This window comes from Polyergus mexicanus, unplaced genomic scaffold (assembly GCF_030449975.1).
Source record: "Polyergus mexicanus isolate NDT 795.1 unplaced genomic scaffold, iyPolMexi1.0 SCAF_3, whole genome shotgun sequence".
NCBI lineage: Eukaryota > Metazoa > Arthropoda > Insecta > Hymenoptera > Formicidae > Polyergus > Polyergus mexicanus.
The window spans coordinates 2,757,712-2,777,986 of NW_027223323.1; the positions used below are offsets into that span (position 1 = coordinate 2,757,712).

Sequence of the window (20,275 nt, forward strand, 5' to 3'; positions counted from 1 at the left end):
ACGCAAAGATGCAAATATTTGATGAAATTCGGGGACACATTCGATGGAAAGAGACGGTCGTCAAAATGTTAAAAGAAAAAACTGATGCAATCGTTAAGAAAAAAATCATCTGGCGAAAAGTGATACTTCATTAATGCTTAATGTCTCCCTGAGATCGCTATGCGCCGTGTGTACGTGCCCGTTGGCCGAGAATCAACACGACGTTAAGTTAATGCTTAAGAAGAATCATCCGTAGCCGCGAGCGCTACCTGTGCCACATATATAACCGCGGCTTTCCGAAGCAAAAGTCTGAATGAAGCGGCCTGCAACCGCGTCGGATAATCGGTAAATACGGATATGGCTGGCGGGGACGCGCGTACAAGTCAGCGTCAATGATGATCGTTTGTTCTCAACTCCACGTGGGAATTGACTCTTCCGCGTGGGAACTGAATCAATCGTACGTAGAAAATTCTCACCAACGACAGTGCGATTATCTGGTGCATCTGTGTTATATTATATATATATATATATATATATATTTTTGTTACCGTGTTTATTGAAAAGTATTGCAAACACACAAAATGATACATGCATTTTTTTTCTTTTTTTCTTGAATGGAGGAGGGATAAGGGTTTTGAGGAGATTATACAATCAAATATTTTTTTTCTTTTTCTCGGTACATTTTTTCCATGACATTTTTTTTTTATTCGTGAATAAGTTTTTTCAATGCGGTTTTCATTTTATCGAGGTTTATCTGGTGCATCGCACTGTTCCTGAATTAAAAATCGATTGCAGAGGACGCGTTAACTTCGATAACATAGTTTTGATCGATTGTGATAATTCTTTTGCAGAGCTGCACTATAGCTTTTGCTCTTGCAAAAATAATGAATGAATAAAGAATAGCTGGCGAAATTTTATATTATGACATACATTGTATTTTTGAAAGGGTGACTATCGAAGAAAATTAGTTTTCTTATTTCGCAGTTTACGGAGCTCTCTTGTGAGCTCCTTTTCCCTCGCTAGTATTATTTATGTAACATCGTTCTTGGCAATATAGCGGGAAACATAAGAAAAATGTCGAGCATAGCGAGATTTAACGCGTTTAATAATTGATGAGAGAAAACACGGTGAGAGAACCAAATAGGACTCGCGTTTGCGAGAAACTGGCGCACATACGATGCGTCCAATTTGTAATTATCCCCGATATATTTTGAGATTTATCGAAGAGAGGAGTACAAAACGGTCGCGTCGAGGCAAAGATATGCGTGTGATAATCTACATTCTACATGTTTCCTTTCGCACACGCAGCGTGACAGCGTGACACGCAAATGTAATAACGCCGAATGCAGTCATCAGGCGACGACGAAGGACAAAGTAGGAGGAAATACACGGCCGGTACCATCTATACCGTGTACACGTATATATCTGCATTAGTGTATCTCTGTCGCGTGTATATGCTTTACGCACTCTAACAACATCGGGCTGTCTACATAGTCGAGCCGTCGAACCGAAGATAGTAGGTCACTGCGCCGGACGCGATGTCCTCTCTTTCAACTATACTCTCTAGACGCTGCTCTTTCTTCGTCTGTGTTTCCCACTGTCTTCATTTCTTTCCCTCTTTCTCTTCATCGTTCACCGACTACCATTTTCGTCTTCTCATCTGTTTCTCTCACGCTTTTTTTTTTTTTTTTGCTCAATCGTGTCTCGCTCCTCTTGCCGGGATCTCTATTTTTTCCCTTCCCTTTCTTTATTACGAGTAATATAGCACGACGCATAACTTTATACCATTTGTATCAAACAATCGATGGTTAACTTCCTTGGGAAAGCTCGTGGACAAAAATGTTCGAGGGATCTTTTGTGAATATTCTGATTTGAGAGTTCACGTCGTTTGAATCGAGCATATTTAATTTAACGTTAAATTTACGGATTTTAATAAGGTCTACTGTCTGTTTATCAAAATCCCTTATTCGAACAAAGTAAATCTGAAAAATGCATAAACGCGCGTTCTAAAATGTTTTTTCTAATAAAAAAATTGAACGCCCTATGATACAAAACTAATGAAAAGCTTTTAGGAAATTTATTACCAAAAGGAAACATTAAATAAAATTTTCCTTAATACGCATAGCCGATTCCATTAGTCACGAATGAGAGAGTGACTTTGCTTACCGCGTTGAGTCAGGTAGCGCGCGAACCCTCTTCATAGTTTCGACGAGATTAGAAAAATCTTCAAAGGTGCCGTCATATTGGGACGGGGTTGTAGAGATAGAGAAGAGGGCTGCGGTTTAACCGTAGAACACGAAACTAATGCATCTCACTAATTCATCTCGACTATAGTCCGTGCATAATCTTTTGAAGTTGCAATACCTTTGATACTCGCGCGCGTTTTTCAGTCATTATTTTCTCTGATATCACACGCAACACGGGAGGAAGAAGCAATCTAAAATAAGTGCTGCATTAGATCGACATTAATATGCGATGTTAATAAGAAATTAGCATGCGATTGCGATCACGTCGTTTTGTTAAGAGATGACAAGTAGAAACGCAGAAATTCATTATTCCTGATTTCCATTTATTTTTGATATTACAGCTTATGTCATTTACATGCGACAAAAATATATAACGTGAAAAAAGCACAGAGACCAAAGTATGACTGAAAATACTAGAGGAGCAGAGATATAACAGACGGAACTGATCGTTTCGTTTTTTAAACCCGAAGATACGTGATTCAGTATTGAAAGTTCTCTTAACCGTAGTATCAGACCGCCATTGACAACTTGGTAATGAATGGGAATGAAACCATCCCTGTGTATTTGCGATTCTTAACAACGTGCAATCTTGCGGATGACCGAGTCTCATGCTGCACTCGTTCCGGCAGTTAGTTTAGCGATCCTGTAATTCGATATCGTTATCGGCCCTTCCCATGTTGTGTTTCAACCGTCGATGACGATCGTGTAATCACGAGATACCGCCTTACTCGAAACTGTTAATTTTAATTCTATTTTATTCGCTCTTAATGAAAAATAAGAGAAAATTTTTCTCTTAAAATAAGTGCGTTTGAGAAGATAATGGTATCATTTTTTTTTTCTAAACAGAAAAATTATATTCACGCACGGATATTGTCATCTTTATTTTGCAAAGATGTGTGTGTTACAGATGATATTATATATATATATATATATATAGTAAAAGTTAATTGTAATAACAACTTTATATTTTTTAGAATAATAAATTATTAATTTAGTGAATCTCTAGTATCACAGATCTAAAGATCGTTAAATCTAGGTTTATAGATATGTACATTTTTATGAAGATGCGTATATATATTACAATATCTATATACTTGATTACAAAATATATTTTTTTTCTGATGCTATAACTAACAATAATAATAATAAATATAACAGAGAAATAATATTTTTACTGAGTTTCTTAAAGTATTATCATTTAACATTGTTGTTGATATTATTATCAGCTTTGATGTTTTATTGTTTTGCAATCTTATATATAATTGGCAGTTACCGCAAAGAATTGCAGTGATTGAATACAGCCTTCTAAATAATTTGATGACGATACTTAAATCGTGAAACTATGGTTTTGATTCAAGAACAGGCTAATTTTCCATGACGGAATTAATTTATTTTAAATCCCTGCTGTTTATAGTAATTTAAATGTTGTTATTAAAACATTTCAGCTTGTATTTATTATTGTTTGCTTGAAGGGAAAGAGCAAACGTTAATATGAAATATTTTCTGATATCCGTATCCTAGGAAAGGCATCGAGGAAATAATGCAATTTTAATTGTACAATAGATTAAAAAAGTAGAAGCTAAAAATAAAGTATGCTATGTTCGCATTATATCGTATATTAATCGTTGAAAAATTTCGCTTTGAAATCACGCGCGTATCAGGAATTATAATCGCCTATGTGTTTTTCCGCGGGAGAGAATTATTACTCTTTTTATACATATATGTGCAGAAGCTAGGTACACACCCTTACACGCGAATGAGATTTTCATAACTGTTTTAATCGCGATACTTTCTCGTCACGGTAAGGCGCATCAAAAGTTCCAACAATCTAATCCGCGGCGTTTTACAACCGCCGTTTCATAATCCACGAGGAGTTGTCGTAGAATTAAATTTAATCAGCATCCGCGGAATGAAATTTTAATCACGAGAAAAGGGTCATTGACACGCGAGAGGGCCGCACAAATGAACGCTGCGAGGATTACCGCGGATAAAAGTTAGCGGGAGTCGCCGCGCGCGATTACTCGGCCACCGCCGCGCCTCCGCCGAATTCGCCGTGACGTTTGCGCATTCGATGCCGTTTCGTAGTATCGCACCTATTTCTGCTCTATCCACCGACACACACAAGTCGGTGTCCCTCTTTAATTAAAATCCCGGCCGACGAGTTTTATTCCGCGAAAGTGCACGCCCGTCGCGGTTCTCAGCCTGGTTCACACGCGCTTTTGTGTACGCTTATGCGTTAAGGCATTAATCGTCGTGTACTTAATTAGATCGCGCATCATTTTCCCGCGCTCGCGATACCTCGAAAAAAAAAAAACGCGGACGATTTAAGTCCCCCCCCCCTCTCTCTCTCTCTCCCCCGCTAAAGCGGCTAATCCGTAGATTAGATCTACTGAGCGTTTGAATGCAATTTATTCCACTCTACTTGGACTTTTCATTCGTAAAGTACCGTTATTATAAAAATGGATCGGATAAAGAGCATTAAGTCTCGGCGAAACATTATTGTTTTCAATTTAATAATGATCTTGGCCTGATTCTTACTATTTCGTACAATTTCCTTGGGTAAAAGTAAATTTTACGTTAATGCAATGAATGATTTTTATAGTGTACTTGTTAATTTCACTAGTTCTGTTATGGTAATACTTGGATATCGTCGTCACCTTAAACTAGAACGATCGATGTCTTTTATTTTAGCGCTTGTATAAAAAGATAAACGTTTCATATAAATATAATTCGATCTTCTATTTCCAAAGCTTAGTGGTTGTTCCAGTTCCACATTCTCGATACATACACATATTATATATTTATATCTGTACTTATACATATGTAATATGTCAGTTATTAATATGTAATATAATTTTTTATATATTAATTTTTGCAGTAACATTTTTCCGCTTAATGAAAATTGATTAATTAACGCTTAGGATAAAACCAGAGCTTGTTTTAAAAATGTACAATCGATATACACGTTACGTGATCGAACGAACTCGCGCGGTGATGTATCATCTTGCGAAACGTGAGTCAACGAATCTTTTTCGCGACTGCTTCGACTTTTCGACGTCGAACGTTTCGCATAATAGCCTTATCGAAACGTACAACGCGACATGTAGGTACCGCCGTCTACGTTGACTGACCCGGCCTACTTTTTCGCCACCATATATAGCCGAAGAGACATCGCTCGTATTACGATTCGAAAGTTTCTCTCTGTGAAAATTTGTTATCTTATTTTTGATAGCGCGGGCTGTGTTACATTGAAAGCGTCGAGTGGACCCGCAGAAACGCGATGCTTTCTAAACGAGAGAAATTCAATCGTTTGTCGTCAAATTTGTCATGTGTATATTATCTCGTGAATAGAGACGAATCGATAGTCATCTTGATTTTTTTTGTATCCTTACAGTTACGCTAAAGTATTTAGTATCCTATATATATTAAATTAAATAGATTAAGAAAAATATTAAGATGTAAATTTCAAATATTAATCGCACATAAAATCAATATCAAATCAATATATACGTATACTCATCTTTCGAAAGTTGATATTCGCGAACTTCTTGCTATGCATATAAAACGAGAGAGATAAAAATACCGTCAGCGCGAAATATCCGACACCGGTGTCCGTAGCACTCAACCTATTAAAGCGCGGCCAATAATGCTATTGTGTAAAATTGCACGCGATTAAAGCGGAACCTTTGAAATCGTCGCCAACGGCATCCGCGGCAATTAAGATGCTTGTTCTGCATACGCGATTCAGTGAAAGTATATACATAGGTTCGTTGTCCAGTCGCGAACAATTCGTTGCTCAGCGGATGACAATGGAAAAGTGAAATCAGCTTGTTTTTTGCTGTGATCACGACATGTTCTTCGTCTGCGATGCGTCTTTGTTATAATGTTTCCTAAAAAGAAGATAAATTAAAGAAAGAAAGAAAAAAAAAATTGTCGATTGTTTATTTATTTTAAATTTTTTAATAAATTAACCGAGCTAAATGATTTCACATTAGATGAAATTGTATATTTTTTATATTATACTAAATTTTATATTGCTACATAATTATTAAATAGGTTGTCAGCTTTAATATGATGACGTTTCTATTAGAGTTAATTTGTAAAAGTTATATTCGATATTAAGGTTAACGATTCGTCGTGAAAGTTATTTTTCGTTAAATGTTAGATTTAAGAGTCTCAAGTTTTACCATTCGCGCAAGAGTTGTAATCGTATCTCTAATCCATTTATGTACATAGGAAAATTAGCGGAATGACATAGAGGAAGAAGTCGTAAAATAAAAGTAGAATAAAAAGTTTAACAAAGTAAAAGTAATAACTTTAGATATAAAAATATAGAAAGCGAGGATATATTATCCATGAAGAGACTGTACGGACTAATTAGCTCGGATTTTACATTCTGACCTATATACTGACGTTACCGTACTCGGGTTGGAAATTCGACAGACCGGCAAAGATATCAGTCGCATTTATTTAGTTTCATATAATCGTGGCGGACCGTAATATCGCATCAGCTAGTATTTTTCTATCCGAAAAGAGTCCCCAAATCGGATCGGTTGTAGACGCAAATAGAATAAAAAAGTGGATAGATATGCCGCCGATCTTCTCGGTGAACCTATTGTCCGGTTCTCACGATTGATATCAGCCGGCGATTAAAATAAAAAGATGGTCTCCTGTTTACTTCTCTCTCAACGTTTTCCAAATTACAGTGCGCGAAGATAATTGCTTCGGTTTTTCCGGGAAGTTATAACCGTGTTATCGGAACGAGCGAGAGAGATAAAAAAATACGAAGAAAATAGAATTTTTCTCTCTCGAGATAGGATTGGAAGTTTAAAAAAATTTTATGATTCGAAATTTTATGATTTTTCGATTCCTTTAAATCTGAACAATTAAATCTTGTAATGTTCTTTAAAATTCCTCGTTTCGAAAGTAATCTTTTTCGCAGCTTATGATTTATATTTAAAAAGTGCATATTTGATAAAATAATTATAGATACAATTTAATGTTACGTTGTCTAAACAACTATACCAATTATACGCTATTGAGATTCATGCGGTCTAGTTTACGATTACGCATGTATAAACACGAACGAATTAATGAAAACTGTTGCAATTGGCACACGAGACGATTTAGTTTTATATACATATCTCTAAATATACACTATATATATATATATATATATATATATATATATATATATATATATTGTTTTTTCCGCGCGCCACTTAATTTTTTTTTATACACAGTGAAACGTGATACTTTAGCACGCAAATATATCTGAGACTATATTTACGATCGCTATCCTTGGATCGGTATATTAATTATATGTTTATTTTCAGTCATTGACGTGAGTATGCGAGATTCACGTCGTGGAATTAAATTGAAAACTATAGATATAACTACAGGTATATATATGTGTTTAAAGTTGCCTGTCAAATTGGGGAAAGAGAGAGAAAGAGAGAGAGAGAGAGCATAAGAGAATGCGATAGATATGCTGTTACGAATAAAATCGGGTTTAGTACGATCTCCCTTGGCGGAAGTGAAGACGTTGTTTCAATACGCAGGTATAATTACGTTTCTGCAACTCTGAGCCAAATCGGAATACAAAATTGCCCGAGGGAGCCGGCCGAACATAAGTCCGCATTCGATTGCTCTCGACGAATGCTCCTCCTTTCGCTAACAGTACACACGTTTTCAACAGGTCACATTTTTTGTCAGCATATTCTCGAGCATTAACATACGATATCTGATGGCACAAAAGTCTTGACACCATTCCATTCGCGATACAAAGATTTGTACATCGACTGTAGCATGTTATTGTGATTAGAAGATTAATATTAAAAAAAAATAATAGTTTTCTCAATTGCATAATACTTATATTATTATGATTTAAAATCTCTGGTTAATGAGATAAAATTGATTTCTTAAGGATGAGAGTATCGTATAATTTCATTAGAATTTATTTGCGCACATACTTTTATTTGTTCTAAAAGTTAAGTTCGTACAAGAAAGAGCAAGAAAAGAAATGTACAGCGAAGAGTAAAAGATTTTCTCGTCCTCAGTAACGAACTTTAAAGATGTAGGATCAGAGAGGTCAAATAGTGCTTTCTTTCCACGATTCTATGGAATTTCACGTGAATTGTATTGCAACGGCCAAAAATATTCATGGAATTCCTAATACAACCTCGCTTCCGTAACGTGCCATAGGGAATGAAGAGTGTGATGACGAGAGGAAGGGACTTGTCATTCATTGTAATACCAGAAAGACCGTAGCTTGCGAGAGCTTTCGTCGAGGGAGAAAGAGAAGAGTGGAGAAAGACGGCGAATCGTTGCTTTTCGTCACATTTAATGCGATTCTGTCGAAACTTTTTAGTTGAATCTTCCGTTATAACAACCGCAGAACGCTTTTGAAACGCGTACGTGCAGGATCTTGAAAAGGGCACGCGTTCCTCGGAATTGTTGCAACGCAACTGAACAATCTTCAAAGTTGCGACACAATTGTACCATGTTTGCTTTACTCTATTTGTGTACTTGATGAGCAGATTGAAAAAAGTTTTGTTCAAACGATTACATTTGTATCTCGGAAGAATAAATGCGCCGCAATTTTCACGATTAATCGCATCGTTACTACATCTTAATTTTCATATGTAGTTTTACCGTCTACATTTACATCTATCGCTCTTTAAGTAGAATTCTTATATCTATTCTTGCATAAATGAATCTTACGAATCTTGATTGACACGATAAACAATTTCTTTTTCTCGATCGCTGTTTCTAGACGCGTTATTCTTGTTATCAGGGCGTACGGAGTGAAGCACCGTTGGTCGACAGCAGCGCGCTACCACTGGAACACAGATCAGTCTATGGGGCCCCGGCTCAATACGGCCCGCCGGCGGTCCACGAGGAGAATTGGCCGCTGGCGTCGCCCGACACCCCGCAGATCAAGCATCTCCAGGTGCAATGCGAAAAGACGCATATGCGGGTGAATATCGAGTTCGATCGGCCGTTCTACGGTATGATCTTCAGCAAGGGCTTCTATTCGGATCCGCATTGCGTGCACCTCAAACCCGGCACCGGCCACCTGAGTGCGACCTTCGAGATCTTCCTCAACTCGTGCGGTATGAGCTCGTCGGCGAATCACAACGTCGCGGCTTACGGTGCCCCGACGCCGTCCGGCAGCTACGTGGAAAACACGATCATCGTGCAATACGATCCGTACGTGCAGGAAGTGTGGGATCAAGCGAGGAAGCTGCGTTGTACCTGGTACGACTTCTACGAAAAGGCGGTCACCTTCCGGCCGTTCCAGGTTGACATGCTGCACGCCGTCACAGCCAACTTTCTCGGCGACAACCTGCAGTGTTGGATGCAGATACAGGTCGGCAAGGGTCCGTGGGCCAGCGAAGTGTCCGGCATCGTGAAGATTGGCCAGACCATGACGATGGTGTTGGCCATTAAGGACGACGAGAATAAGTTTGACATGTTGGTGAGAAATTGCGTCGCCCATGATGGCAAGAGAGCGCCGATTCAGCTGGTCGATCAGTACGGTTGCGTCGTCAGGCCGAAGATCATGTCCAGGTGAGCCTGAGTGTCGTATGTAATTTAATATTGCTAACGATTGCTTTATCATTCATGATATTATAATATAAAATATATGATATTGAACGATACATTATAATAACGTCAAAATATAAAATAAATAATAATATAAGAAATGTATTGTATATAAAATAATTCTCTTTTTGCATATAATATATATGTGAGTTAAAGAAAATTCATGTGATTTCCAAGCGAGAAAGTCCAAGAAGAGTAACGAGGCTGTTTCTTCTGTAGGTTCCAGAAGATCAAGAACTTTGGCCCGAGCGCGTCCGTTGTTAGCTTCGCCTACTTCCAGGCCTTCAAGTTCCCTGACAGCATGAACGTCCACTTCCAATGCGTGATTCAAGTTTGCCGGTACAATTGCCCCGAGCCTAAGTGTGGACATCCTGGTCTCGAGTACGGCGCACCTGTCGCCGGCATTACTCACGAATATGGCGCACCGGTCTCGCAAGGTCTTTCTTCGGAATACGGTGCTCCGCCTGTGCCCGAATACGGCGTGCCACCGGCTTATCCGGATCCGCGACATCCCAGCGGACCGGCTGGAGCGTACAGGTGAGAAAGCATAATTTCTTTTTAAAGAAAGCTTTTCTACGAAATGTCCATTGAGATCATCGAGATTCATCGACTCGCGCAAAAAGGAAATCTGCTAGATCACGTCAAGGATCTAGTAATTCCCTCCCTCTTACTAAAATATTATAATCTCTATGGAGAATATTTATTTTATTTAGAGATATAGATGCATATATAATATTTAATAATTAAATAATTAAAATAATTATATAAAAAATTAAAATATGATTATATCAATACATATTAAAAAAAAATCGATAATATTTTTTCAGATTATTTCGCGAATTTTTTCTATAATTTTTATGCATACTTTTATAAACTATTTTTTTAAATAATTTATTTGCACGCATTTTACGATGCAAGATATAATAGCATATACTGATAAATATATAGAAATTTAATATTAGATTAAAATTGCAGTATATCTTGCAAACTTTTATCGCTATAACAAGCAATACTTTTTTTAAAATAAGAGTAAATCGAGGAATAAAATGTTTAACATATATAAACGTCATAACGTTAATATACATTTATTATAATTAGATGAATAAATAAATTATTCGAATTAAAGAATTATTTTTTAGCGGGAATATATGAGAAGAAATCGTTGCGAAACAATATCGTAATAAATTAATTTCTGCGCGCAGCGAACCGAATCCAGATGTGGTTCCGGCACCGCAGGCGCAGACCTCGTCCTCTTCACCCAGCTCTACGCCGGGCGACGCTACGGCGAGCAGCTCACCCCAGAGTCCCCAGGATAATATTCATCTCCCTCCACCTCCTCTACCCGGCCATCCGGCGGCGTACCAGACTGTGAAGCGAAAGGGTACCGCTGGTACGGAGGAGCTTGAAGGTAACCTAGCCATCCTCGGAGGTCGACCGAGGTCGGTCGAAGGTTTCCCGGCCGAGCTCAGAGGCGCCAGGAAGCGAAGGCACGACGAGCCGCACGAGTTAGAAGACGACGATAGCGTAAGTGTTTTTTTTTCTTTTTTTCTGAATTTATTTTCTACTAATATATACATATAGAAACAATGAATGCGAGATCAAAGTAAAAATTTATAAAGCAAAGCTTTAAATTTTTTCAATAGTTGCATAGACTCGACTTATTAACGTAAAGGACAGTCGTAAAGTATCCTCTTCCAATTTGCCCACATTGTACGCTCATCACGAAATACATTATCAATGACGCGTTCTATGGTACCGTTTGATATCCTACTACGACGCGAATTCTTTGGCATTACAACGGTTATTCTCGATTTTCAGAATGTCTATCACACGGTGACCCTGTTCTCCACCCACGTGTACAAACGAGCGGCGCAGGAGATGACGGACGTGAATACCTCGAGAGTCATTCAAGTGGTCGCGCCAGGTGATGTTAATTTTGCGCTGGGCACGACGAATTCCAGCAACGACACCACCGTAGTGATACAGAACGCCAGCGCGTCCGCCGATCCGGAAACGATTTGCATGAGTCTGCCTGGTTTCGTGGGCGGTCTGGTGATGCTGCTACTAGTGGTCGTGGTTGCCTCCCTAGTGGCGGCCTTCCTCTTTGTCAGGGTGCGCGCTGTGGATCGTAAGAATGCCGCGATAGGTGGTAACGGCTTCGTACATCCGGCATACGTGGCGGAGAACTGCAGCGTCCCGAATCCCGAGTTTGTCAAGGTCGCTAATTGAAACAGCATATACGGTGCGCGGAATCAAAAAAGGACTCGCCGCAGGAGAGGAGGACGACGACGGAATCTCCCATTTAGAGGATCGTCCACCTCGAACGACCGGCAATATTTCGGAATTGTATCGCGACACTATTTCATCCGAAACTTCGTGACACGTCGAAGATGCTCCTTGTTGCAAAAGTTGCAAAATCGCATTTCTCTTCTCTCTCCTCTTTCATCATGGTAGTTTCGTGTCTAGTCTAGTTGCGTCAATCGCCCTCGTCGAATCAAGAGAAACAGAACGACTAGATCGCCATCAATCGAGAAAGCGTGAGTGCGATCGTACGAGGCGGATCTTTGAGTAGCATGTAAATAAAAAGTCCGAAAGCACGAGCAAACTTAATGAAGAAATGGAAAAACGGAATGAGAGGAAGGTAAATGAGAAAGAAATTACACTGACGCGCGTTCCACCGATCGTTCGCGAACGGAATCACTTTTTTTCCTATCGAACATTTTCGCGATCGATGGAACGCGCGCCGCAGTGATAATAAATATCGCGAATCGATCTCTGATGATGCTTCGTGATCATCGCAGCACGGTAGTAATCAACGTAATTTTCACACGTCGGCAACGGTCCGTCCTCGGTATCAGGAAGCGAGAGATCATTCGCAATCGCCAGAGTAGTCTTTAGGAGGGCATTGTAAATAAGTCGCGCGAGTAGTCAGATGGCCCTTCAGGACCCGCTTGTCTCGCGTCTCTTCTCCGATTCACCGTGCGTACACGCTATTATTTATACACGCATCGTATGCTTCAACGAATGCGTTTCTCTTCATCGTTCTTATCGTATCTCGTCGCGTTTTATCACACTCCGCGACGGCGATTCTCGCGGAGAGACGCGCGCGTCGCGACGCTCGACGTCATACGTCGACGTCGACGATACCATTTCGCGTCTTCGCGGTCTCGAACGGTTCAGCGAACGCTCCCGGTAAACATGTTTGTCTCGAAATTGGCTCGCAGAAAGTCGTCCAAACGCAATGCCTGTCTTTTAAAAGTTTAATTCAGAGCGAAGAATCGACTATTCGATCGTGGAACGCTCACTGAGCCGCTTCAACTCAACGAGAACTCTATTTATTATTTTTCTATATTTCTCTTTATATTCCTTTTTTAACTCTACACCCGGATCGATCTAACCTAATTTATTGATCAAAATTATACGATCTTCCTACTTCGTTTAGTATTTAAGTTATCCGTCTAGGAATATTCCCGGGAATTGGGAATATGTTTTACGTATGTGTTTAAGCACACACACACACACACACGTATACATATACATACATATACAACACAAACGTTCGTACATACTGACATGTATAGGTGAGACGTATGACATCATACATGAAATAAGTGTGCGTTGTATGCGTTATTATTACCAGCGCGAGAAATGTATTCACGAACATCCGTTACGATAACAATTAATTGTTTGAAAATTATTTTAATTACATGAACATTTTTATTTATATAAATGCATCCCCCTCTCTTGTCCTTGAATTATTTTTTATATATCCTTTATATTACATTGAAACACAACGTTTTTGAGAAAAATTTCTATATTTATGGAATGCATTTCTTCAACTGCGTAGCTTAAAATTTCTAGTTCCTCACTTTACACGATCGAGTGAAGGCACGGTTGATCATGGAAAAAGGTTTGTATTTAGCAATCATAACTTTACGCTGCTTCGCGAGTCTTTTTACTTTTCGATACTCCTTAGCTAAATCGTACAGACTGCTATCCGATTCCAATGTTTTGGACAAATTTTCCTCAAATCGACATCTGCAACATAATTTTTATGACAGTTTCGGAATTTGCATTATGTTATTAGCTTATAGCTACCTTAGCATATCACTTTTCCAATCGCTTGCTTCTATCATACGAGATGCTTTTTCTTTATTAAAATTCATAACTGTCCCCAATTCTATCCTGCAAAATAAAATCGAGATAATTAGCAAGGAAAATTGCAAAATACAAAAACGATCATTTTCGCGAAAAAAAGGATATTTTGTTTAAAATAATCGTAATACCTGATATTTTTATTTCCAGCAGAAAATCGTAAACTTATGTTTTTTCGATCGATGATTCGCAGGCTAAGAAATTCATTCAATTTCATGCAAATTACTTTCATGTGAGGACAGATGTCCTCTTTGGAAAAATCTTGATTGTCGGTCGATCTAGAAGTACATTGATTATTTATTAATTGTATTTACAAAATGGTATATGTATATATATTTTTTTTGTTTTTACTTTTATTACTATTACATTGGAAACACATCAATAGATTACGAATATATATTTTGTAATTACAATTAATAGAATTTTTGCACAATTTATATAAAAATTTTCATAATTTCTTCATATGTATATTTATTTTGTGTAGGATAATAATTAAATGATGCGCTCTTTTAATAAAGTACTGCTGTAATTTATCTCCAAGAAGGTAGCATATCGCGTAATCAGAATGCTTTGTTCGAATAGAATTTGCTCTACTTTTTTGCTTGACATACTTGTTTCCGACCTCTTCTTGTTGTTTCTCGACAACAGGTTTCTGTATTTCGACGACCTTCTTTTCCTTATTTCTCGAGCTAGACGGTGATACCAGTGTCTTAACATTTCCGGAACTGTGGAGTCAACCAAACGTAACCACAATGTCTCGTGCATAAATATTTCTGTTCTACATATGTATATAAAGCATCGACTTACCTTTTCGCCGATTTATTTGTAGCTGAGAAAAATTCCATTTGCAACCAATCGGTCGGTCTTTCCTGCAATTTTCAAAGAAAAAAATCTATTTCGTTCATTTTATACAATATATCGATAAAAGCATTTTTCTTGCATAAAAGATTGACGACACTCACTTTGCGCGTTATTCTTCTTATAAAAGACTTTTTAAATCGTTTGGATAAATTCAAGTTACTTTGTTTACAAGACTTGGAACAACGTATATATAAAGGCTGTTTTCGCATATTTTCAATCCGTAATCCGTAATCCGATGGAAAAGTTAAAGAAGATGAAAAGTTTTACTTCCGTTCGCTTATTCATGATTGATCGAGAATCTATACGCGAGAAAAATGGGAAAAACTCTGATAAATGCGTTCACACCTACCGTATATACAGTCTCGAGTATCGACTCTCTCGGCTTGGCATTCCAAATCCAAATGAGGGGCAGGCCCGCGAGATTGTCCGTAAAAATTCCTCCGATCTGGTTGTAGGATAGCCTATGGAAGTAATTAGAATGGTGAATCGGTCGAGCGACAGAGGCTCTCGCGACAGTAATTAAACATTCTTTGTAAATTCTTTTTTCGAACGAACCTCGCCGCGCCGTCCACGTCGAAAATCACACCGTATCCCATAGTGTCGAATATCGCCAAGAGCTGAGACCCTCTTTCGATCCCCAATGCGTCTTTGCCTCCTGGCGTGAACACAGTATACATATCGTCTTGAAATCGATAGCAGCGATTTTTTTAAGCCCGTCCCCGAAGGCCGATTTTCTTAGTATAATAGAACGAGTGATACTTACTAACATGATATCGTCGCCAATCGAAAATTGATTAATCCAATTGTCGATGCAATTTCGGAAAAATATTTAACAATTTTACTATCACTATTTTTTTCGATATTTATACTTAATTTTTCGATGGATGACGATAAATTCGAAGTATTGCTGTGTTATATTGTATAAATTGTGTATATATACCATATAAACAGAGTATTTCAGAATTACCAGAATATTGATTAGATGGATAACAAAAGAAAAAATATATGACACACAATTCACGATATAAATATTTATATAGAGCATATAAATCAAAAATTATTTTAATAATATAATATAATTTGAGTTTTATGGTTTTTATTCTAATTATTTAATAGAAATATAATTTAATATTTAATTTTATTACGCAATTAATCAAATTAAATTAAATCAATATAATTATTATTTAACTTTATTCGTTCCATTATTTTTTTAAACAGCTGATGCTGAAATCTGTCAAATAATTTATGGAGGAACCAATTTATAGAACAGATAATAGTGGAATACTCTGTATAAGTCGCACTATGTAAATAACTCAATTACATTTTCGGTTTTTTGGTTTGTAAACTCTAATAGCTAATACGCCGTTGGGATAAAATAACTCGCCGGAACCATCGGGATGGAATTTCAAAAATGGCGTCAGCCCATCTTTATAATATTCCATATCTTTGTGCTTGTATTTTTTGAACCTAATATACAAATAAATTATTTAATTATTCAGTGATTAATCACGCAATATCATATAATTTAAATTGTAAAACCGTTAAAGAACATGCTTGCTTTGCGTGTCTCATTAACTTTATTCGTCGGCCTAATTATTTACTTGTTAGTAATTTAGCCACGAGATTTTTTGCTGAAGTTGGCTGTAATTTAATCATTGTATAGTCCGTTTACTTTCTAATTGCTTTAATTCAATATTAGTACTACTAATTTATCTGATTAGCTACAATATCGCACTCGTCGTCTTTAATCTGTGTTTCTAATATATTAATTTTAAAATATTATTATATTATTTATATAAAATCTTATGATATTAGTTTTAGTAATTTTCAATATTTTATAGTATGCAAATAATACTATACTACAAATAGCTTGTTTATTGCTTTCAATATTACTTAAAAAGTATATTATTTATATATATTTTACATTTACATAATTTTTTTTTATAAATAATGAATATCACTTACCAATCTAGATTGGGCTTTGCCGGTCTAGCTTCATACTGTACGATTTTTCTCATGGTTTTGGTAATCGGTAACAGCGTCCAACCGAGTTCCACAAAGTGCGCGTTCGATAATTGGTACTCGATTGGATTTGAAGGATCTGCAAAACAGATATTTCTCCCATAACTGGAATCTGATAACGAGAATCGACCACATCGCATCATTTCACGCGATTGATAATGCGATTTGTGCGATAGTACGAGAGAAGCACAGTGTTATAGAAATGATTTCATTTAACTTTAATAAGGTATTCTCTATCCGCATTTTTTATCCTAATGACATATTGCACATTAAATCACGCGAAATACAACTTTTACATGAAATTAAAAAAATGTTATTAGTTTTTCGTAATCTGTGCAGTGTATTTTATAAAAATGTTTGTGGACACTTACCATTACACACTCTCCATTTTCTCGCCTCCTCGAGATCGTATCTTTTTTCAGTTGACGCTGCTTTGCGTTGTTCATCATTTGTAAGAAGTTTTCCCTCTTCACTAACGGCAAAGGGACTCTCTTTCGCATCGTCAAGCGAAACCGTCGCTTTCTTACTCCCAGGCTCCTTATTCTTATTTAGGAGCATCGTTCTTTCCTTCCCTTCTGCCTTTCTATCTCGATGAGTAGTTGGGTTTTCCTCGTTTTCGTGTCGATTGCGATCATTTCCATCCTGCTTTACCTCGGGTCTTTTGGTTGCCCTCGATGTCTCTATCGAAATGCTCTTCTCCTCGACTCGATCCAATCGGCCGATCTTCTTCATTCCGTTATCCAACAATCGCGTCTCGCGTTCTTCTCTGCGATGATAAGGATTCTTATCGGGATTCCCGCTGCTCTCTTCTATCGTATTCCCGTTCTTCGTATCTCCATCTTTTCGTGTTTCTCCAGCCGCAATCCACGATCTGTTTGCTTCTTCTTGCATGTCACGTTGAGTGAAGCGGCGATCTTGTCGGTCCTTATCTTCGACCTCGCCGAGTCTGCGCTGATACGGATTATTCTCACGTCTTCCGCGTATTCTTCCCGTTTCTATATCGGTATTTTTTGTATGGTCCTCGCTACGTGCTTCACCTGCCAACACTCTTGTTTTTTCGCGCTGAGGTGAAGGATTGCCATTTGCTTCCGATCGATCGTTGGCGATTCCGGTACCGTGACCCATTTCGATGGCCGATTGAATGAGATGATCAGCTTTTCTCGGATCGACTTCTCCTGAAGTATTTAAAACGATATCTTGACGTTTGTCATGTAACTTTGTCGAAGTATTCGGATATATCTTCGATTGAGAGCCAATGTGAATCTTGTAATGATTCTCGAGTGTCGCTATGCCATTTTCGATAGTAGGGATAATTAATTGTAATCCTGCATTATTGATGTTATCAATTCTTGTAAAATCATTTTTCTGCAAAGTATTCTCGTGGGAATAATCCATTTTGTATTCGACTTTGGTAGAATCGGCAGATTTTAATTTTGATGTATTCTACAAAAGGATAAGACAATGATAAATGAATCTGTTTGTAGCATAAATATAAATATAATTAAGTGTGAAATAAAGATTACATGTGACACGTATAGCGAGAGCCATTCCTTCAATAATCGATTGAAATGTTCTGCTTCGCCGCAACAAAGATTCTTCTAAAATAATTTTTATATGCAAGTGAAAAAAATATTCCTGCGAAAATAAATCTCTTACAAAGAGGATGATATCCTCTTAAATATTCTATTAAATATTCTATTAAAGTATTATGTTAATAACTTGTATTTTATACCACGTATTGCCGAGTCTCATCGTTGATAATGCTGTCGCAAAATTTGCACATTTTAAAATGGGATCGCGTTTTACATAGTTTTTCTCCCCATTCGCGAATAAAATTACTTGCGAGATTCAAGAGAGTTTTTGTCTGAATATGCGCCGGCAGTTCTGCAATATTATAAAAATTTTATACAATACGAGAAATATCGTGAAAAAAAACGCTGCCTCTTGTAAATTAGCGAGCGTAGCAATAAAAATAAATAAAGAGATAACTGTTTAATTATTTAAAATAAGAGACAAAAATATTTATATAACAGCTTTATTTTTGCTATCATCCATTGCAAGTCATTACACATGTATAAAACTTAAATTTAATAAGTTTAAAATTAAAAATTAAAAATTATATTATATAGACATTTATATCTTCGATAAAATAAATTTTTGCTATAAACGGTTTACATACACCCACGTACTCATACATATACATATAGATTTTACGATATCCTTTCTGGATATTTCTGTTTCTGTTTTGAATAATACCTTTAGCGATTTCTTCGCAGCATGTCATCCTTTCGGCTGTTTCTTTTAATAAAACAGACAAGATTTGAAGTCTTTTGGATGCAGGGATACACGATAAATTAGCTAACGCAAACAAGATAGATCCCATCTGTGTCGAATAATTTTTTATTGTCGATTTTGTGAGATGCTTTATCGTAGCTTCGATCTGAAAAAATTTGTACACAATTGTGTATCAAATAACAGACATGTTTATTTGAACTAATTGTTAATAATTTTTCATTTATTATACTTGCTTCGTTTGCAATATCTTTTGATATATCCGTCAATTTAGAACAATGTGTATTATAAAAAGCATTTGCAAATAAACCTGGCCATTCCATCACTTGTTTAAACAGATTCTCATGAATGTTCGATACCATCATTTTACTCGATATTTCTAGTGCTCCTTTCAATGGTAATTTTTTGTAATGAACAAGACAATAATTAAATCCACGAAATCTGAAACGATACTTATCATGACCACACTATTTTTTAAATCGATTGACGCATGATATAAAGAAAAACAAAATATTGTGTAAAATAATTATAAAATAATAAAAATAGATAAAGAAAAATTTACTTACTCAAGAAATTCCACAAAATTATTCAATATACTATATATCCTTAGGAAACAATCCAGACTCATGATTGTTGATTGATATTCATTCATCCAATTTGATTTAATCGATGTTTGATGCTTCTCGTGCATATTTGTTACACTTGGTATATCTTTTAGTATCAATAATTTGAATTAAATATATTTTTTAACAAACTGATAGTTTAAATAAAAAGTTATTTGTAAAAAAAGGTTTAATAGAAATGTTTAATAGAAATGTTTTATATGATGAATGGAAATAAAGTAATTAAATATGATAGCGAATGAATAATAGGATGATTAAGTATCTTAGTATGTTTAAAAATGTGATGAGATTAGAGATTTAAATAATCAGCTCAATAAAATAAATGCAGGTAGGCCCGACTAAGTATAATGTAGAAAATGTAGATCATGTAATTAAACATTTAGATATAAATGCGCTAGATAATTTTACAAAATTGGAAGGATTGTTAAGAAAAAAAAAAATTATAGAGAGTATTATATTGTCAAGATTCAAAAATGTAATTTAATTTAA

At 36.6% G+C, this 20,275-nt stretch overlaps 2 protein-coding genes across 7 annotated transcripts in view; one reads left to right on the forward strand and one right to left on the reverse strand.

Moving 5' to 3' along the window:
* Positions 1 to 13,866, forward strand: part of Dyl (transmembrane protein dusky-like) — a 42,169-nt gene extending 28,303 nt beyond the window's left edge. For all 6 annotated transcript variants that reach the window (XM_070292856.1, XM_070292854.1, XM_070292857.1 and 3 more), the window contains 4 exons: positions 9,022 to 9,797; positions 10,053 to 10,370; positions 11,036 to 11,357; positions 11,652 to 13,866. In XM_070292856.1, coding sequence (XP_070148957.1) covers positions 9,022 to 9,797; positions 10,053 to 10,370; positions 11,036 to 11,357; positions 11,652 to 12,062 — 1,827 coding nt within the window. In that variant the 3' untranslated portion in view covers positions 12,063 to 13,866. The remainder of the gene's footprint in view (positions 1 to 9,021; positions 9,798 to 10,052; positions 10,371 to 11,035; positions 11,358 to 11,651) is intronic.
* On the reverse strand, positions 13,673 to 19,854 carry LOC138944893 (uncharacterized). The gene is made up of 15 exons (XM_070315959.1): positions 19,730 to 19,854; positions 19,400 to 19,604; positions 19,128 to 19,311; positions 18,604 to 18,755; positions 18,395 to 18,469; positions 17,249 to 18,314; positions 16,815 to 16,950; positions 16,171 to 16,316; positions 15,405 to 15,531; positions 15,199 to 15,310; positions 14,796 to 14,857; positions 14,600 to 14,713; positions 14,120 to 14,266; positions 13,932 to 14,018; positions 13,673 to 13,871 (listed from the first exon to the last, which is right to left on the reverse strand). Exons 1-15 carry the CDS (start codon positions 19,852 to 19,854, stop codon positions 13,691 to 13,693), a joined length of 2,919 nt encoding a protein of 972 aa, XP_070172060.1. The 3' UTR covers positions 13,673 to 13,690.
* Between the last annotated feature and the right edge of the window lie 421 nt (positions 19,855 to 20,275).